Source organism: Nothoprocta perdicaria, unplaced genomic scaffold (assembly GCF_003342845.1).
Source record: "Nothoprocta perdicaria isolate Ctin4 unplaced genomic scaffold, notPer1 scaffold_9, whole genome shotgun sequence".
Lineage (NCBI taxonomy): Eukaryota > Metazoa > Chordata > Aves > Tinamiformes > Tinamidae > Nothoprocta > Nothoprocta perdicaria.
In genome coordinates this window covers 9,178,275-9,198,851 of record NW_020456198.1, presented here as the reverse complement: position 1 = coordinate 9,198,851, position 20,577 = coordinate 9,178,275, and the positions used below count along the sequence as shown (strand labels likewise).

Sequence of the window (20,577 nt, the reverse complement as noted above, 5' to 3'; positions counted from 1 at the left end):
CAGGGCTCCGAGGAGCAGGGACCCCTGTCACCTCTTGCAGCTAGGGCAGCCCTAGCCAGGAGCTCCCAGTGCGGGGCCTTGCAGGGGACTCTGCAGCCTCCGCGGCTCCAGCAGCCCCGCGCCGCCTTCGTGCCGTGCTGCCACCATCCCCCTTCTCTGTGCAGAGTGGTTTGCCACGAGCACCGACAGCTACATCCTGCGGGACCTGGACGACACCTCTGTGGTGGAGGACGGCAGGAAGAAGCTCAACACGTTAGCGCACTACAAGGTACCGCTGCGGCGGGCAGGGCGCCGCGCTGCCTGGGGTCCGCTCCGGAAGCACCGGCACGGGGCACTGGGTGCTGGGCACTGGACTGAGCAGAGGGGCTGCCGCGGCTCCACGGGCACCCCTGGGGAAGAGACCTCTGCCCCCTCGAGAAACTCCTTAATGTTGCAACACAGTGCAACTAATTAAACCCTTTCCATGCAAAACAAGTTATTCTTCACAACAGAAAGAGGGGGGRAAAAGCTCCTATTTCCAGTAGCCACCAGCCTGTGGTAGCCACCAGCCACCAGTATCACACTGCTTTGACCCCCATTCCTGTTAAAACCACAGTAAAAGTGTCACTGCCTCCCCTGGGAGCAGACACTGGGGATGCTGAGGCCAGGGCTGCAGCCAAATGTGGAGAGCCAGTGTGTGTTCTTGTCTGCTTTTCACTTAAAATTAAATGAAACTGGAAGATTTTATTTGATTTCCACATTCCCTGGTAAGTGTATACACTGCAACAGCCCCTGGAAAACCAGAGATGGAGCTGGGTGCTTGTTGATACTGTTATTAGAAGGGAGCAGATCCTCGAGCGCCGTGCTGGCACCGAGCCTGCTGAGCCGAGAGCCAGAGATGCAGAGCAAAACCATGGTGCCCAGCCTGGCTGGTTGGGTTCCTCCGTCCTTTCCAGTGAAAGAGGAACAGCACCTCTGCAGCACAACAGCATCGTTTTTCTTTCAATAATCTAATGTCAACACATACATTTCTCTGCGATACGTGTCTGATTCCCATAGTGTTCAAGCAGCTCCCTATGTCATATGTGCACCCAAAGCCCCGGTCCAAACAGGCAGTGCTGCTGTCACCGGTACCACCTGAGTCRGGGCAGAGCCCGTGTTGGTGGTGCCGGTGCCCGAGTACCTCTCGCCCCGCCGTGTCCGAGCCCCTTCGACCAGCGTCCTTACTGTGCCCGTCACCCGCAGATCCCCGAGGGAGCCTCGCTGGCCATGAGCTTGCTGGACAAGAAGGACACCACGCTGAGCAGAGGTGAGAGCGCCTGGCGCCGCAGGATGCGCTGCAAGCAGCCCGGGGGACGAGTGTGGGGCACCTTGGGCAGCGTTTGGCACGGCTCACGCTGCCCTCGCGCCTGGGGGGACATCAGTGTGTGGTGCTGCCAAGGAAAAGCAGATTTTTGTGGCCATATCTGCAAGGTCATCAACCTTGTCTATCTCATCAGACTGTGCAGAGTCAAAACAAGCCAACACAGACAAAAATTCACATTTCAAAATTGTCTCAAAGCCCGGTCTCTCAGTTGGTGGGGCAGAAATGGGGCTGCACTGGTGTCCAAAGCGGAGCTGGGAGCCTGTGACAGGTCACTGCGCGGCCYTACCATGCTGCACTGGGATGAGTAGGAGTCATTCCCTGCCCCAAAAACGGACGATGCGGGTCTGCCTCTGTCACGAGCCCCTTCCCCCAGGTTAGAAGGGCTTCTCGACTGCCTCTGGCATGTAGAGCTGGGAGGCACCAGGACAAACGCGGCCAGGCACCATGGAGCGACCCAGCTGCAGGACAGGGCACCTGTGTCTCTGATGTCTCAGATGGCTCTTTTTCTTTACAGTGAAGGATTTGGATACCGAAAAATACTTCCATTTGGTGAGTGCCATGCCTGGAAGCCACCAGGGTTGATGGGTGTCCCTCTTGGGGCGGCCTCGGCGCGGCTCCCATGAGTTACCCCTCTGTGTCGCAGCATCGCGCCTGCCGCGCTGCCAGCTTGCTGAGCGCTGCCCTGCAGTGCGGGTGACGCTTGTGRTTCCCAGTTTTCGGGTGCTAAGACAATAACTGAACACACATTTCTACTGGCAGCCGCTGGAGGGAGGAAAGGGGGAGCAGGGCGGGCTCTGGCTCGCAGCACCCGCATCCCGGAGCCGCCAGCGCACAGCGAGCCCGTGCTGCTGGCAGAGGGACCCCGGGCTCTCAGAGGGACCCCGAGCTCCCAGAGGGACCCTGGGCTCTCAGTGTGGGTCGCGTCACATCTGGCAGGGATGCAGTGATCTGTGCTGCATCCACATCCCCGAGAGCCACTTTTCCGCAGGGCCAGGAGSCGTTGCTCCCAGGGGCGGCAAAGGGGAAGCGCTGGGAGTGAAGGGGGCACCATGGGCTGTGGGGCAGGAATCCCTCCTTCCCTTCCATTTCTGCCTTTGGGCCCCTGCTTGCTCAGAATATGTGACGGAGGAAGAGAAATCTTTTCAGCCTTGCTGCTGTTAACTTAACCCTTCTCCATGGGCTGAGGTGCCAGCTGTGCCACCATGTGGGATCGGTGCTTGTCAGCTCCTGAGCGAGCGCCACAGAGACATGGAAAGGGCACAAAAAAAGCTTTAGCACTGAGAGACATAACAAAAACTACCAGGATGGCAATACAAGCGCTGGGCCTGGCGTGGCTGGCCGCAGTTTGGGGAGCTGGGCAGGGCTGCCGGCCCTGCAGCTGGTGGCCGTGGGGCGTCCCCGGCCACGTCACCCGCGCAGCGGGCGCACTGCCCACTTCCCCACCACGGGGCTATTGGYTCCTGCTGGGCACCGCTCCACAAGCACAGAGTGCAAATGCTGCTAAAAGCTACAGGGAAAAACGTGTTATGGACAACAATAGTGTTTTATAGCTTTGTTTTTTTCTGTGCTGGTGCTTCCATGCTCGAATGGCATCTGCGCACGCAGCACGCACCCATGTGCRCACAGGGCGAGCAGGAGCGGGGCGGGAAGATGAGCACGCACGTGTGAAGYGATGCCAGGATGCACTTACCGGCTTCCTAGACCATTGGAGTGGCAATTAACTGACCGACCAATGGGATAYCTATTTCTGTTTTAAAAAAGGCCGGGGTGGGAATACCAGCTGGTTGTTCTTGCAGTTTTTCCAAAGTTAAAAGAAGGAGGCTTTCTGTCATGTCTTGTGCTTTGCTTCTGGGCACACCAGTGTGCTTTATGGAGATGAGAGGGCAAGCAGAGTGCAATGCAAAATGAGGGTGATCGAGATGAAAGAAGCAATAAAGAGAGCAAGAGAAACAAATGTCAGGAAAAAAACAACTAAATTACATTTTAAACCCACGTAGGGATGTATTTATAACACAGTAACTACTTTTTAATTGAATTGCATATGCAACTGAATTTCTGTAGCTTGAGGGAAACCCAGTGTGGCAATTCCAGGACAGGAATTCTGAGTATGATTTTGCATTGAACCAGGTCCTTCCCACTGACGAATCCACCGAGCACAAGAAGTCCCACAGACAGAGCCATAGGAAAAAAGTCCTCCCGGAGATCTACCTGACCCGGCTGCTCTCCACAAAGGTGAGCGGCAGCTGAAAGGAGYGGGACACCTGCATTTGGGGCATTGCAGCCTGGGCAAGAAGGGTTAACCTGGGCGAGGAGCGCGGCAGGGATGGACAGCCCAGGTCTGAGCCTGGGTTTCCATAGGGGAGATCCCGCTGGGAGAGGAGATGGGGACACTCAGCCCTGGAGCAGGAGGAAGGTCTGCCCCATCTTAACTCAGATTTGAACTTGCCCATCCTCCGAGCATGTTCAGATCCAGCAGTTGGGCTCCRAGCCCATCTTTAATCCCAGCATGATGCCTCACTGGAGCAGAGATCACAAGAGTGGCCAGCAGTCTCCAGGATTCTTTGTATTTACTGTGCAGAACAATCACAGATGTGAGATCCTAGCAGTAGGAAAGAAAACCTCCATGCCAAAAGAAATTAAACCCAAATGCAGGCTAATTATATCACTGCGCACAAACAAACCCTTCCCTCCCTGCTTCCCTCTTCCTGCTCCCTCCTGCAGGCAGCAAAGCACTTCCCTTGTGCAGACCAGTCAGAGCCCCCCTGGACCGTGTTTCTGGGCTCCGGGGCGGATGCTTTTCCAGCTGATGTTGTGTGCCTTGTCCCACAGGGCACACTGCAGAAGTTCCTGGACGACTTGTTCAAAGCCATTCTCAGCATCCGAGATGATAAGCCGCCTGTGGCCGTGAAGTATTTCTTTGACTTCCTAGAGGAGCAAGCAGAGAAAAGAGGGATCACAGACCCCGACACTCTGCACATCTGGAAGACCAACAGGTTTGGAAGAGAAGATGTCCTCTTGCTTGCTTGCTTTCCAGCTCCCAGGACCAGCAGCTGCAGAGCCTTGGTGGCCTGGATTAATCATTAGGTTACTAAAAGTAGAACCAATGAGGGACTCGAGAAACGCGCAGGGGGGACCAAAAGATGAGAAAAATGCGGGTTTGGAGCGCAGAGAACAGGCGCGGGGCTTAGCGAGCCGGGGGGAGCTGGCAGGAGCGGCAGATAAGGCAGAACAAAGCGGCAGCTGCTGTCGGCAGTGAGCGCGAGGCGGGACAGGCGGCAGCGGCACCGCGGAATCCGAGGCAGAGCCTAAAACCATGACAGGCCTCAGAACATCACAGAGGTTTTTAAATCAGCATATTTGGCTCCTCTCCACGCGCTTGCTGGCTTGTCAGCCTTTGGGGGCATGTTTCAGGCTTATCTCCATGCCCACGCTCGGACTCTGGGGCATTCGCAGGACCCCGCGTTGATGCTGTAGCAACGTCCTGGCGGCTGCAGCACAAGCTGGGGAAGAGCCAAGTATCCCAGGAAGGGGCAGGGGCCAAGGAGGGACGGAGCGGGGCCGAAACCTGGAATTTGTCAGGCAGCAGGGAGGTGGCGGGAGCGCAGTGGGAAGCTCTGCTCTTGAGSCCGCAGGGCACTAACCCTTGCAGCCCGTCGTGGGAAGTGAACACAGGTTTGTCCGGGCCCACAGTGCGGACACGGAGCTAGAGCTGTGCCTGAGCTCCTCTGTCTGCAACTGCTGGAGCAGTCAGACCTGTAGGAACCTCCACCCATGAGCAGGGGCGGTAGGAAGGGTCGCACGGCACCGAAACCTGCTGTGGTCGAATGGGCATTGAAATAAGTGGAGGAGAAAATGGTGAAAGGGAGCAGAAATGATAACATGCAAAATGACTAATGGGGCCAGGCTCGACCATGGGGGCCAGGCAGCCGCTAACACCAGGGAGATGCAAAAGCAGCCAGCAGCATGAGGAAACAAAACCCCCAAACAGTGAGTGAAGAAACCTGTCTCAAAAGCCACTTGCAGGCAGAAGAGCCAGTACTAGCACAGCGCGAAGGTGGAGCAGGGACAGGCTGCACAGCAGCGCTCCTGGCCGTGCCTCAGGCTGCCAAAACGTCCCCTCAGCGCTGACGTGTGCTCGTGCCTCGAGCTAGCCGAGCAACCCGCCCTGCCGGGACATGATTAACGGAGCTTGTCCCGGCATTTCCCCTGTCCCCGTTAGTCCCTTCCTGGCCATCTCTGCTGCATGTCTGCTCCTTCGCTCTCCTCTCACAMCCTCCCTGACGTGTCTGGCTCGCTTCCTTTGCAGCCTGCCGCTGAGGTTTTGGGTCAACATCCTGAAGAATCCCCAGTTCGTCTTCGACATTGACAAGACGGACCACATCGATGCCTGTCTCTCGGTGATAGCCCAGGCCTTCATCGACGCCTGCTCCCTATCTGATCTGCAGCTGGGCAAGGTACAGTGCGCAGAGGGCATCTCATTGCTGCTAGGGAAGCCACACGCAGAAGGATGTAGTGGGGAGAGGTTTCTGGAGGGCCAACAGCTTGCCCCAAAGGAAGACAGACGGTCGTCAGTTGCTCAGACTGTCTAGTTTTTGACTTGCTGAGTCCTTCCACCCCACGTTGTTTGGGTTTGATCTTAAAATCTGCCCCTTCTCTGTCACAGCTAGCACTCAGAGTGGGAGCCCATGGCCACAGGTGTGATGGGCAAAGGGCAGATGCCRTTAGCCTGCAAAGCCCAGGGGACAGAGACCTAGTTGGTGACTTGGGTCACACTGTTCTTGCCCCAAGCTGCAGCTCAGCTCCCTCACACAGGGCTGTTTTCACGGGACAGCATCAATCTAAGGATCCTGTGAGAAAGAGTCATGCAAACTCCCAGTGCAGCATGGAAAACCATGTCCGTTCCACTGAGACGGAGCTTGCAGCTCTCTGCACAGCTTCTCCCCGTGAGTCTGTCATCAGAAACTGCCAGGGTGAAGGTGACTGCTGCTTGGGCAGGTGACGGGAGCTGCTGCCAAGGGAGGCTCCGTTCCGCTCCCCGTGGGCGGCTCAGACGCGGCCCAGCTCRTGCTGCAGGTCACGGGCTGCTCTGTCCCAGCCGTGGGCAGCAGCCCCTGGCAGGGCTGTCGCAGCCCGCAGCGGAGCGCGGGGGCCTGGGGCCCGTGGACACTATTCCATAGCACTGTGGCAGCTCTGGCCCCAACGCGAGGCCCTGAGGGACCCAGCCGAACTGCGTGGGAAGCTCAGCGCAGCACTCACCCGCGTCCAGCCCGCTGCAGGGCCCGGGCCGGCTCTGTGCGGCCAGCAGTGGCCCGCGCGCCCGCAAGGCAGCAAGGGCTCGAGCGCGGGTTTTACTGTCCCCCACTCCGGCTTGGCTAACTGTGGTGTTGACATTTGAAACTTCCCAACATAAATTTTATTAGCAAACGCTGTAAATGGTCCCCTGTGGCTCCCAGCCCCGCGGCCACACGGTGCGTGACGTAGAGGCCACCGTGGGGAGGGGGCAGCCCCGCTGCCCGCAGTCCTCCCCGGCAGGAAGCCTTTACTGGGAGAGATTAATAAGAGAGGAAGATCTAATGAGCCCTTGATTTTTTGTTTGTTTGGGTTTGAGAGGTTTTTTTTGCATCTCTTGCGAAACACCTACAATTTGTCCTTGTCAAGCTGTGGATGAGGGGAAGAGGGGTCAGCTGAAGTCAGACAGCAGATGGAAACGTTTCTCAGGGATACAATAGCATAAGTGAAGGCTTGTTGAGTAATGTGGGAAGAATAAATCCTCAGCACGGAATTCGGTCTGCACATCCCTGCAGTATAGCACAGAACGCATCCCGGGCAGGTCTCAGTGAGGTCAGTCATGTCCCTCCCCATACTGCAAAGAGAGAGCAGAGCTAGACCCCATGCACTTAGTGCACGACCAGCAGTAAAACACCCCCCTCTTTGTAATACAGAGTGGAAAACTCTCACACACACATTTAGAAACAACTCGCTAAAGGAGAGAGGCAGGATGGGTTTCTTGTGCGTTTCCAGAGAGAAGAGCCGCTCTCGCAGGCGCTGCGTGTCCCTGTCGCGGCTTTGCCACGAGCCACTGCAGGGTCTGGCRCAGCAGCCTCTGCCCCGATCCTGATCCCTTGCAGCCCCGGCTGTGCGGGTGACGGCAGCAGGGCTTGTGGCCGTGCCCATGTCCTCCTGCACGGCCCGTCCCGCAGCCCAAAGCCCGCGCGCTTTGCTCTGCCCAAAGGATCCTTCCTCCTGCTGTCCTGGCCCTGGAAGGGTCCCTGCACCGCGGGCAGGTCCCGCTCCCCGCAGCCCCAGGCTGAGCCCTGCCGGCTACGAGGCAGGGCGCCGGGCGAGTTCAGTGCCGGGGCGATGACGCCACCGGGGCAGAGGTACCGCGGCTGAAGATCACTCACGCCGCTGTTTGCAAGGTCTGCGAGAGGGGCTGTGCCTCTCCTGGTACAACCTGAGAGCGTGGCAGGGAGGTTAAAACTGCTCTGCCCAAGCTGACATTAATCAAGAGAACTCAATATTTTCCCTTAATTGCTTTACACGCACTGAATATAGGCCAGACAGGCTGCATTAGCCAATGCAAAATAAATCAAAGCTACATTAAAAATCCGAGATCAACGTTTCAACTGACAAATTTCAGTTTGTCTCCCCTAAAGAGCTTTGTTCTTCAGCTTAAATCAAGTTGGCTGCTCGAGAAACCCAAGTAAATACGTGCAAGAGTCCATCACTTGTTATCAATTTCACAGCAGCCCTGGCACATCAGTGTGTTATCCAGTTCTCTTATGCTCTTCAAGGGAAAGTCACCTGGCAACAAGCTGCTTCACCTGACCCAGGGCACATTTTTAGTCTGCCCTTGCTGCAAATTAAAACGTACTCACCTAAAGCACCTGCTCTTGCATTTGAGCTAACAAGTTTTTGGCCCGTGCTGAGGAGATCAGCAGCAGACGGTTGTGTGCAGAGAGGCAGCGTACGCTGGTAACGCACCCGCACCGCACACTTGTGTGGGGAGCTCTGTCCTCAGCAGTGCTACGTCTCGCTGCCATTTCATCACTGCTCTCTGTTTAAAGCCAAGCTCAAAGAGTTTAGGTCTTTCCTGAACCCAGTTGTAGCTATTAAACAGCCTATGCTTTAGGTTAAAAGGTTTTCAGGCAGAAACAGGACGCTGTCTAATTTCGGTTTTGCATCATCACTGTAGGACTCCCCGACCAATAAACTACTGTACGCCAAGGAGATCCCGGAATACAGGAAAATAGTGCAGCGATACTACAAGCAAATTCATGACATGCCGCCGCTGAGCGAGCAGGAGATGAACGCGCACCTCGCCGAGGAGTCGCGGGTAAGCGCTGGGGCCGGGGCATCCGCTCTGCCACGGCCGGGGCCGAGCGAGGCCGCCCGCGCACAGCTGCCGCCGGGCACGCGCTGCCACGAAGAGGCGAGAAAGGGCGTTTTTTGTGTCAAACTGGCAGGCATAAACTTCATCTGACCTAATTCCAAGCATCTCTAATTACTGCCGCACCGCAATAAACATCCACCAGTTAGCTTGAAACTAACCGGCTTTGGCACCAGTGGGAGGTTAATGCGGAACTYGGTGCCAGGGATCCAGGCGGTTTGGAAGAGCTCCCTGCAGCCCCTGCTCCCCAGCTGCCAGGGCCACAGTGCCCGCGCAGCCATCCCAGCCCCACTGCGGCACTGGCCACCGGGGCTGGCAGCAGCGCCGCATGCGGATGCGCCGGGTTGTGCCGCGGCTCCGCGGATGCCRGCCCGGCTCCGGCAGCGCCGCTCCACTGCTGCCGACGGCTTGCAGAGTGGAAGCCAGCTCTGAACAGGTGAACACGGTGTCTGATACAAGGAAATGCAGCTTCCTTACAGGAGTCAAAAGCCCAGCTGCACCATCCCAGCAGTAGCACAGTCTAAACCTTGGGTCTAATAGCACAGTCTAAACCTTTAGACACCCAGTCTAAACCTTCGGTCACCCTAGTTTAATCTGTGCTGCTGACTGGGCTTGAGCTCACCTGCTGCACCAGGCTGATCTGTCTCCCCTCTCTGTTCTGTCTTCCATAAAGAAATACCGGAATGAGTTCAACACCAACGTGGCCATGGCCGAGATATACAAGTATGCCAAGAGATACCGCTCCCAGGTAAGCAGGGTCGGCCGCGCTCAGGCCATTGGATTTACCTATGGAGGGAGCAATAAGAGCTTTGTGGGGGATGTAACCAGCTGCCTACATCCAGCCCCACAAAAAGGGGKTTTTTTTTGGTCTAATCTCATGTGTGCACACACACACAGACATACTCTGCTCTCCCTTGGTCAACAACTTGCTAGACTATAAGGTCAGCTCCACGTGAGGAGCATCAGAGCTGGGCCCTGCTCTAGCAGGACTAGGGATTGGCAGGGCTGGGGACACGGCCTCACATACACTGTCTCCTGCAGATAGTGACCGCGCTGGACAACAACCCCACGACGAAGCGCACGCAGCTCCAGCACAAGTTCGAGCAGGTGATTGCGCTCATGGAAGACAACATCTACGAGTGCTGCAGCGAAGCCTAGGCTGGCTGCGGCCCTGGAAGTGGCCTTGTGTACAGTGCACTGCCCTAGGGACCATGCCTTTGACTGCGGCTGCACCTGCATCATGGCCCGCCAGGCTCATTCTGCACCCGGACGGGTGGTGGGGTGGGCCCAGCCCGGCTGACCGGCTCCCTCACAACGAGAAGCCCTGAGACACCTTTGTGAGCAGCTTGAAAACCCTCTGATCTGCACTGTGGCAGCCATAATTTATTTGCTGTTTCAAGCAAGAAACAGAGGCATGACACTTGTGACAAACTCAGTTAACCAGTTCTTTCTAATCAGCTCCTGAGCAGTCAGTGAGCTGCCCACATTCCTGCTTCCAGAGGAGACTCCTCCTGGACAAGGGACTGTGCTGCAGAAACTGCAAGAGTAGATGCAAAGCAGACGGGGAGCCTCAGGGAGCAGCAAGCAGAGACAGCGCGGGCTGTCAAAGCAATGGCAGAGCTCCCTTCCACGCTATCCCTCCGCTATCTGCGCCTTTCCAGCACCAGGGACTCTCTCAGCTGTTCACTATCTGCTGCATTCTGTGTATTTTTGTGCCTTTTATTTTTGTACTGTAGGTGTAAACATAACCACTCCTCCAACTGAGACTTGGGCAGCGCAGGGAGCTGGCGGCTGAGACGAAGCTTGTGCAGTAGCTGAGACCTGTTGAAAGCACTTTAGCCCTGCCAGAAAGAGCCGCTCCCACACAGGAGGGAGCCTGAGGTGTCAGGGGTGCTGCAGAGGCAGCTCCCCCAGCCCCGAGGTCCCCAGATCCATGTGCGCAGGGGACCAGGCCTGCAGCAGAGTTGCGAACGCCCCTGAGATGCAGCCAGCTCATTRCAGGAATCATGTTTGCCCCAAAATAGGAAACCAGATCAGTTCAGGTGAGGGAAAAGACCCCGTGTCTCTGAGCTGCACTCGGTGCACGCACACGCAGCCAGCACTTCCGCAGTGCAGCACAGGTCCCGTGGGCACACAGGTCGGCTCCTGCTGCTGGAGCAGAGCAGAGGGGAGCAGTGACACAGCTCTATGGGCAGCACCTCCACACACATCACAGCCCTCGAGCCCCAGCCCACAGCATGGGCAGCGGGTCCCAGAGGAGCCAAAGGGGCACTGCTCCCCGCTCTGCCTCCAGACCAGCCTGGGGGCTCACTCTGCCASAGCACCGCAGGTCTCACCCCTCTCCTCCTGCAGCCGCCAAGGGACCGGACACCTCCGAGCTTTCCTGCGGCACCCGGGGCCCCGCTTCACACCGCAGCACCACACGCTTGGCGCCGCAGCTCACGCACAGGCCAGGGCAAGCTGCCTGCAAAGGCACCACGTTCCAACTGCCAAATACAACAAAAAGAGAAGAAAAAAAAAACACTGTTACTACCTCACTCCAGGCAGGGTCTAACGGGAGCCTCCATCACTCACCAGCTGGCAAGGATTCAACCTGGTATCAGACAACTGTGGTCCTCCAAAGCTCCCTGCAGACAGGTAGTCTCCATCCCATGGTTGTCAATAACGCCACAAGCATTTCTGAGAAACTGGGACAACCAAGTTGCATCTGTGTATATAGATATCTATTTTAAACAAATGATAAACTTTATCCAGTACATTGAAGTGGGGAGGGTGGGTAAGGAGGGGAGGGAAAGGGAAGGAACAAAATTTTCTTTTTAATAGAGCTACAGGAGAAGTACATACACTGTGGAGGTTTCAGGTCTTTGCTGGGGCTGTGCTATTGGAATAGACATTTTAAGAATGTAGCTGGGCTACATGTTATTTTGAAAGTAATTTCAAAAAGAATTCTTGAATTTTGAATTTTTTTTTTCTTTTAGAAACTGTGAATAGCTGCCAGAGATATAGGCAGGCCCAGCACATGGAAGGGAAGAAGGATTAAGGTGCTAGAGAAAGTAGGTCTTGGTTGGAGGTGGTGGGCAGGGCCATGGAGCAGTTGCCCCATGTTGTTAGGGGAGAAGGGTACAGGCGAGGCGGCCGCAAATGCGGCTTGCCTTCGGGTGACGTGTCTGGGCTGTGTATTGGGCCTCTTGCTTTATTATTTAATTTTTTTTCCAAAGCAGAAATAAAAATAAAGTAGTTGCTGCGACCGTTTCAAAGGAACGGCAGCTTGAGGGTTCGTAGAGCTGCCGTGAACCCCCAAGCCCTTTGTAAGGCATTTCAGACCTTGATGTGTTGTGGGTGTAGCGCCCTTACCTGCTGTGYCGTGGAAGTGACAGACTCTCAGATAAACCTATCTTTGTAATAAAACAAGGTGCTGAAGCCATCTGCAGAGTCCCGGTGTGTGCAACTGAAGGATGCTCCAAGGGCATTAGAYGGAGCCCCACAGGGCCGGCCATCACCCTCAAGAGCACCACAGGCTGGGGCTTAGTAGAGCTAAGTCTAGTCATGCAATGGCTTGGCTCCTTCAAGCTCAGGGCAGGGCTCTTACCTTGGTCTGTTGCAAGATGCATCCATGCTAGTGAGCCTGCTTAGCCCTCGGGGCATCAGGAGGCTGGTGAACCCTGCTCAGGTACTGCTGCAAGTCACGTCCCAGCCCCAGAGGACACGAGTTTCAGACCCATTAAAGATGCATCAGCAAAGCCAAGGCCAAAGTTAAACAAGAAGTTAAGTTTGCTCAGCTGCTGCTTAAGTCCAGGAACAAGGCCAGGAGCCTTGAGGGCATCAGCAAGGCCAGCTGGAGATTAGCAAAATCCTCTTTGGGCAGCAAGTTCAGCTTCCCTGTGTTTCCTCCAGCTAGGAGGACTGCAACCCCGACATTACCTGGGTGACCTTCTGGAGGGCTCCACTCTGCAAAGGCCAGGAGCAATCCAGGCATTTGAACAGTTCCATGGAAGTGCCCATGCACTGAGCTATAGGCACTAGCAAGGAGGCACTCGGCACGCAGAGCCAGCAGCCGCTGGCATTGCTGAGCTCTGCAGACACCCCGGAGCACCGCCCACCATGGGGCACGGGCACCTCCAGCACTGGGGACCCCAGCCCGCAGTGTGGGGCAGCCCGAGCACAGCACAGCCTGACCCGCTGTCCCAGGCGGGCTGTAGCCCAGCTCTGCTGGTGTTAGTGCGAGGACTGGGCTCTCTGGGGACTGCAGGCAGGAGCCACCCAACTCATGCAAKAGTGAAGCAGCTTTATTAGGAAAAGGTGAGGACACAGCTAAAACCCCTCCAGGGACTAAAAACAACCCAGACCAACATGGCCAGGCTGAGCCGGCCGCTCCRGGGCCCTAGGCTGCCTTCCTGCCAGTCTTGGGGGCATCTGGAGCCATCAGCCCTTCCTTCTGCTGCCCGGGCCCTGCCGGCTTCTTGGCSTTGGCCACCTTCTTCTTGGGGGCGGCCACGCCGGGTGCCCGACCCTTGCCGGTCGCTGCTTTCCGCGGTGCCGCCTCGGTGCCGGTGGAGCTGCCGGCCGCCTCCTCGCTGGGGGCCCGGCGGCCACGGCCCGGCGGCTTCGCTGCGCTGCCGCGGGGCCTGGCAGGAGCTGGCGGCCGGGGCTGCAAGGGAAGGGAGAAGGGAGCAGGGAAGGTCTCGGGGTGATGCAGCACCGAAATGGCCGCGGGGCCGCCCGCTGGGCACACTCACCTCTGCCTTCTTCGCCCGGGCCTTCGGCCGTGCTGCTGCGGCGCCTGCGGAGAACAGCACCCATGAGCCCTGGCAGAGCTGCCCCCCGGGCGGGCACAGCCACTGCAGCCCTTGCCCCCGCTCTTACCGTCCTGGCCAGCATCGGGGCTGCGCGGGGCCACGGCGCCGCCTCTGCGCATGGGCTGGGGAGCCATCCCGCCGGCTGGGGCCGCCTGCCCTGCTGCCCGGCCCTGCCGCTGCTTCTCCGGCGCAAGCTGGGACAAGAGGGGCTGTGTGGGGATGGCTGTGGGACTGGGGATGTCCGTGCCGGGGCGCCCACRCAGGGAGCCACTCACCTTGAACCTGCCCGTGGCGCCCAGGGCGGCCGAGTCACGGGGCCGCACCAGGAGGCCACGGCTCAGCCCCACGGCCAGCGCCCGCTTCAGCAGGCGCTTGAGGCGGACAGCATCCACGGACGGGTACTTGGCCAGGATGTCGCGCCTGATGGCCAGAGCTGAGGTGCCCCGCTTGTCGCCCCGCGCCTCCAGCGCCTCCACCACCATGGTAAGCGTGGACGGGTGCCGGCGCTGCTGCAGGGCCGGGGCCCTGGCGCCTGCCGCGCTCCCCGAGGTGCCTGCGGGCAACAAGGAGGGACCGCGGCTCGGGACACAACGCCCGAACCCAGCGCGGCCCGTGCTGGAACTGGCTCCTGGAGGCACCAACCCCACGGCTGCACAGGCCYCGGCACTGAGGGGAACAGCCACGTGCAGCCCCTCACCCAGGGACCGGCCACGCGCAGCCCCTCACCTGGCTGAGGCTCCATGACAGGTATCTAGCTCAACTCAGAACCACACAGTCCCAGGCAGCAATAGCAACCTGTGGCCACCCCCTATCTTTAAGCACTGTCCAGGCCCCATGTGCAGGTGATTACCCTGATTAGTGCCTAGGTGCCCACAGCTGCAGGCTGCTCCCTTGGGAGCAGCTGGGCACTGGGATGGGGCCAGGCACAAGGTGGGAATGGGGTAGCGGCTGTTGGGTAGATGCCCAGCATGAGCTGGTCCCACTGGTGGGAGAGGGCTCCACGTGCCGTCCTGCTCCCGCTGGTGTCCAGCACTCAYGAAGCCGCCCGTGCCATGAGTGAGCCCCGAGCCCTTCCTCCCTGCCCTCCAAAACCCGCAGCGCCTGAATCAGACATCAGCCCAAACGCTGAATTATTCATAATCCCCTAATCTTTAGATTTCACTGAATATGCAGAAGTATCGATAAAAAAAATAATGAGAGAATTGTACTTGCAAATTGCTCTTTATTAAAGGTTTAACTTGCGTGGTTTCTATACGTTCCCTATCAGACCCAGCAAAGCTGCATAGGATTAGAAATCAGAGAGGATAATAATGTACAAAAATAGTTTCAAATGTTGATAACACTGAACAGCGAGAAAAACATCTTATTTGTATAGCTGAGCTAAAAATAAAAACGAAGAACACTGCTACAATTGCAGCACGCTGCCTTGTGGTGTGTGAAGCATATGCGGCTGCCTCCAGCCATCTGCTCGCCGCCGCGCGGCCCGCGGAGCAGGGGAGCCTCGCGGCCCGAGCGCCGGCCGGGGCGGGCGCCAGACCGGGCCGTGCCGGGAGCCGCGGCGCGGGGCGGTCTGGAGCCGTGCGGGGCGGTGAGGGGCTGCACGGGGGCCGCGATGCCCCCAGGCCTGGGGAAGCCCCCAGATTGCTGGAGCAGTCGGGGTGTGTGGGCAGCGTGGGGGCTGCAACGTGGCCAGGCGGGTTGCAGCCCSCGGGGGAGCAGGGCAGCCCTAGTGCACGGGGTGGTGCGGGGTGGCGCGAGGCTGCAGCGGGTGCTGATGCCCACAGCCGCGTGCAGCCCCTGGGGTGCCAAGGGGCTGGAGCAGCTCTGGTATGGGGGCGGCGCGGGGTGGCGCGATGCCCCAGCCATGCACAGCCCCTGCACGCCAGGGCAGCCCTGGTGCATGGGGCCATGTGGCGGGGGCCTCGTGGTGGCGGCGCCCGCGCCGTGGGAACAGGGGTGCAGGGGCTGTGGGGCCACGCGGCCCGGCGTGGGCGGGCGCCCGGCGCGGCGAGGAGAGGCGCTGCCACGCGCTGGCGAAGAAGCTAACCCTGGCGTTTAGTGGAAATGGTGCGCTCGCATGTACAGCCTGGTTCCTACCGTCAGGAGGGAGACGGCGCCGCGCGGGCCCGTGGCCGAGCGGCAGCGGCGCCCTGGCAGCCGCGTCCTACGCAGGGGACACCTGGCTGGTGGAGACCGAGGACGTCTCTGTCTTGCCGGCAGAYGTGTCGTCGTCACCCAGCGGGTTCTTGCCGCAGCACAGTGTTGTGATCATGCAGTTGCGGAACTGGAAGAGAGCGGGTGGCCACGGGCTGAGCAGGGCCGTGGGGCCGAGCGCCCCTGAGCGCGCAGGGTGAAGTCGGCGCTGAGGAGGGTGCACGGAGCCCGGGGAGGAGAGCCCGGGGAGGAGAGCCCCTCCATGCGGGACCGAGCCGCCTGCACCAGCCCCCTCGCAGCCCCACTGCAACGTGCCGGAGCTGCCGCTTACCTGCTTGTTCATGACGATGTAGATGACAGGGTTGTAGATGGAGGAGCTCTTGGCAAAGAATGCCGGGATGGTCATGAAGATGGGCCCAAAGTCCGAGCCCTGGTTGGTGAAGATGTAGAAGGCGACGCTGGCGTAGGGGACCCAGCAGATGAGGAAGGCAATGACCATGATGATGACCATGCGGGTCACCTCCTTTTCTGCCTTCTGGGTGGTGGCYGACTCCTGCTGCTGCGCGGCAGCCTGTGGGGACAGGGCAGCGGTGACGGCTCGGGGCCATCGCACAGAGCCACCAGCCCCAGCGCAGCTCCCACTGACACCGACTGTGGCCCAATGGGGGCAGCTAGCGGGGGCGAGCCGGCACCCACCTCCTTCACGGTGCAGACCAGGTTGCCGTAGCAGAAGAAAATGACCATCAGCGGGATCATGAAGTGAACCACGAACATGTAGATGACAAAAGACTCGTTGTTGACCTCCGGTTTCAGGGTGTAGTAGTCGATCCCGCACGAGCACTGCATGCCCTCGGGGATGTACCTGCGACGGGGGAGCCACGGGAGGTCAGCGCCCAGCGCCGGGGAGCCCGGCCCGATCCCCAGGGTCCCGCATGGCAGCCGCCCTACCTGGACCAGCCGAAGAGCGGCGGAGCGGCGCACGCCAGGGCCATGACCCAGGTGAAGGCAACGCCCATGATGGCGTGGTTCTCCCCAAAGCGGAAGTTGCTCATGGGCTTGCACACCACGACATATCTTTCGATGGCCAGGACCACCAGTGACCAGAGGGCAATTTCACCTGCACCGGGGAAGACGCGGAGATGGGGATGCGGGAACCTCAGAGGGGGGTTCAGTGCAACCTCAGGGCCTCCTTGCACTGCTGTTCCCAAGGAGCACTCACAGGAGCAGCAAATCTCAGGCAAGAGGTCAGGAAAGATAAGCGAATGAAGCTGGATCACAAATGCAGGAGGAAGGCRAGAGAACTCCTCCCCTCACTACATGAGTGACCCCACGCAGCCCCTTGCTGCTTCAGCTCCAGGTGCCATTCCGGGTGGCTGCGAGTGCCGCTCAGCCCRGGTGTTCCCTCCCTGCCACAGCCGCCTGGGCCACCATGCAACCCGGGGCGCAGGGTCCCGCTGTCCCCCGTAAGCATGGCAACGACAAGGAGTTTCCCTTCCTCTTCTCCCTCCACCGTAGCAGCTCTGGCAATTACGGACCCGGCAAACCAATTGCCTTGCATGCGGCTAAAGGCTGAACCACCCAGCAGTGGGGACTTTTAGACATTCGGTTTAACATTTATTTTGCCCAGAGCCTGCCCCAGCACACACAGCTTCAGCCAGACCAGCAGAAACAACCCCCCAAAATGGGAAGAGCAAATTTGCCATCTCCTAGGCTAGTAAGCAAGTCAAGAAGACATGCAAAACCCAACRAGTGAAAAATCTGCTACTGGTCGTGTTTCACTGCTGAACTGTTGTTCACAGGACACTCAGCAGAAGGCTTCCAAAATATGTTAAAAAAAAAAAGAAAGAAAGAAAGCCCATTCTTTTGTCACCTTGTCACCTGCCCTGAGAGACCACATCTGCCTCAGTGCACATCGGACAGCGCCTTTCCCCAGGGCTTCTGGGTTTCCTGCTGCCCTTCTCCCTTTTCTCAAATCTGGGGCAAATCCCGTCAGCAGAAGATGTCTGTGTATTTGGAGAACTCACCACCCAGGGTAGCGAAGAAGCCCTCGATGTAGCAGCCTGTTACTCCAAAGACAAAGTACCCGTTCATCGACGTGTACATGGTGGTGGTGAAGCCACCAAATACCATGAAGAGGTCGGCCACCGCCAGGTTCAGCAGGATGTAGTTGAGCGGCGTCCGGAGCTTCTTGTGCTGGATGGTGACGTAGAGCGTGAGGAAGTTGATGGGAAAGCCCAGCAGGATCAGCATGAACATGTAGGCGGCCAGCGCTGAGAACTTCCAGGGCTCAGCCAGGTAGTACTGGGGGTACTCGAAGGGGCTCCGCACCACCCCAGTCTTGTTGGACATGGGCACGTAGAAGTCTTGCCCCTCCGTGCCGTTCATGGCTGCGGCTCGCGGGGCTGCGGACGCTGCTCAGCTGCTGTGCGCAGGCGGGCGATCGCCTCGGCGGCCGGCCGCGCTGCCGTCCCGGGCAGAAGGGGCTCCRGAGCGCCGGCCGCGGCCCCCCGCCCTTTATAACGTGCCCTTGCGCGTAAGCCCCGGGAGCTGCCTCAGCTCGATCAGGGCTTAGGTGTTATTAATCATAATCATCTGGGCTAATTGGCTTTCCTGGGATATTAAGGTGACACCTGCAGCCATTGGGGACCCTGGTGCACGGTCATATATATGGGCATTGCTCTGCGCCGTGTCCCCTGTTTGGGGGCCAGAGGGGCCCTTGCCGCCCCGTGTGGCCCTTGGGGCTGATGGCCCCAGTGCCCTGTGGGGCTTTGGGGGTCACCTGCTCCACCGCGCTGGGGGGCGCGAGGCCATACAGGGTGCCCGAGCTGTGTCTTGGGGCTCCGCCGTGGCCCTGGCCCTGKCCCTGCTGCGGACGCAGCCAAGTCCTGCACACAGGGCGCCGTGGAGGGGGGACGTCCCCAGCCCCTGCCGTCCTGCAGCAGCAGGAGAGCGTCCGCCGCCCTCCCTCCCCGCACCGCCGAGCGGGGCCGTGCCCCCCACCGGCCTCGGTGCTGTGAGGTGACCCGCAGGCACCGTGCGGAGGCCGCCACGGCCGGAGGCTCCACGTGCCGCTCCACGCAGCCGACGCAGCCCAGCTCCACGGCCCGGCCGCGGGGAGGCCGCCACGGCCCCATGCACCCGCCCTGCCTGCGGAGCCCCAGCCGCGGTGGAAGCAGCCGGGCTGCCGGCCCCGGCCTGCGCCGAGTTCCACTTGCTCTGGTTCTAATTAGCCCGGGACAAGAGGACAGTGCTCAGCAGAGCCGGCGCGGTGGATCCAGGCAGCGGGCTCTGCTGCGGGAGGCCGTGGCTCGCTCTCCACAGCGCCATGATTAATCTCACGATTAATCTCCCTGTCTCCAAAGCTATTCCTGCCCCCTCTCTTTTTGCTTTTCCCCTTCTCGCCGCTCTGCTCAGCAGCAGCGGGGACCACGGCGGGCAGCAGGCGAGGAGCAGCCGGGTGCCGCAGGGCTGCGAGCACGGCTGCTCTGCGCGCAGGGCGCCGGGAGGGCGGCCGAGCTGCTCCCCTCCGAGCGCCCGGGTCGTTGTGCGCGGCCCCGCTCCGTGCCCAGGGCAGCGCAGGGCCTTGGCGGCCGCGGAGGACACGCCAGCCCAGCGGGAGGTCGGGGCTGCGGAGCACAAGAGCTCATGCTCCGTTGGCTCTAATAAACTTGCTGCAGTCCTGGCCTAGTTTCCAACCAGTGCTCCCCCGGGTTGGGATAATACATGCAGAACTTTAACGAAGAAAAAGTACAAAGCTACGTATTCTCTTTTAAGAGGAGAGGAAGCCGGGAACACTTTGCACCGGTGGGGAATCTCTTTGGGAAGGATCCTCAGGCCCAGGGGCAGGTAGAGAGGCAGACTGTGGCTGCCCACGGGGCCTCCCGCGCAGCCCTTCCCTCGTGCCGAGGAGCAGACTCCCCGTCCCCACGCTCCACTCACACCACACGTTCCTCTCGCTTAACTTTTCACAGCTTTGCCAGGGACCACCAGCCCCTGCCAACACAGCTCTCCATGCCTGCACCTGGCACAGGGCATTAAGGCTTTATCCTGCACATACACAAATATGCTGCATTAAGCTTTGATGCAATAAGGCACTGCTGAGGCCAGCAGCCGTTGTGCAGAGCTCAGAGCCCGCCGTGCGTCACCGCCGGAGCGCGGCACGGCAACGAGGCAGGAGCAGGGGACAGGCGGAGGAGAAGGGCTGGCGACGGCGCTCACAAGAGCTTCAAACAGGAGCTCGCGGGGCCCCTGTGCACGCAGCGACTGCTCGGCACCAAGCTAGCCGCGAGGTTCAAGGCACAGGGCTGCGACTGCAGCGCCTTTAACATTCACAGCACGTGCAGAGCCTATTTCTGCCTGTAAAAGCCCAAGGAGCTTTTCAGAACTAGCTTGTATGCCCAGGGAAAAAAATAAAGAAAAGAAAACCTTCCTTTTCTTTTGTTTGTGGCACTGTAAACCCCATCTATTTATTTTTACAATTTTTCATTCCTGCTGGCTTTCCAAAGACAGGACAGTTCTGGGAGAAGGAGCTGATTCTATTTTGGCTCACATATCAAACAGAATTGTTTATCAATGTCAATCGCAGAGTCTTTATTGCAAACAGTGATATATGAGTCAGAAAGCAGAYGAGTGGTAATTAGAACAGAATGTTTTTAAAATTGTAAATTACGCAGATTTGATCAGAAGTCATTGAAGGCCTCAGAAATCCTGTCGTGCCGTTTTGCAGCATCACTTGCAAGAACGGATCCGGCAGCCACGGAGACGTGGAGAAGTGCCACCGTCTGCAGGGAGGCTGCTCCAGCAGCACCGGCAGCCTCAGCCAACCTCCAGGTCCTCCAGAGGGACCTGGACAGGCTGGAGAGTTGGGCAGAGAGGAACCTCATGAGGTTCAA

At 58.9% G+C, this 20,577-nt stretch overlaps 2 protein-coding genes across 2 annotated transcripts in view; one reads left to right on the top strand and one right to left on the bottom strand.

The window, feature by feature from the left end:
• Window positions 1-11,013, top strand: part of PLXND1 (plexin D1) — a 66,443-nt gene extending 55,430 nt beyond the window's left edge. Inside the window, exons 28-36 of the mRNA XM_026052644.1 lie at window positions 165-268; window positions 1,225-1,288; window positions 1,860-1,894; window positions 3,473-3,577; window positions 4,175-4,338; window positions 5,652-5,799; window positions 8,541-8,681; window positions 9,409-9,483; window positions 9,777-11,013. Coding sequence (XP_025908429.1) covers window positions 165-268; window positions 1,225-1,288; window positions 1,860-1,894; window positions 3,473-3,577; window positions 4,175-4,338; window positions 5,652-5,799; window positions 8,541-8,681; window positions 9,409-9,483; window positions 9,777-9,893 — 953 coding nt within the window. The 3' untranslated portion in view covers window positions 9,894-11,013. The remainder of the gene's footprint in view (window positions 1-164; window positions 269-1,224; window positions 1,289-1,859; window positions 1,895-3,472; window positions 3,578-4,174; window positions 4,339-5,651; window positions 5,800-8,540; window positions 8,682-9,408; window positions 9,484-9,776) is intronic.
• A 4,681-nt stretch (window positions 11,014-15,694) lies between these two features.
• On the bottom strand, window positions 15,695-18,074 carry RHO (rhodopsin). The gene is made up of 5 exons (XM_026052520.1): window positions 17,710-18,074; window positions 16,634-16,802; window positions 16,382-16,547; window positions 16,017-16,256; window positions 15,695-15,815 (listed from the first exon to the last, which is right to left on the bottom strand). The coding sequence occupies exons 1-5, from the start codon at window positions 18,068-18,070 to the stop codon at window positions 15,696-15,698; spliced, it is 1,056 nt and encodes a 351-aa protein (XP_025908305.1). The 5' UTR covers window positions 18,071-18,074; the 3' UTR covers window position 15,695.
• Between the last annotated feature and the right edge of the window lie 2,503 nt (window positions 18,075-20,577).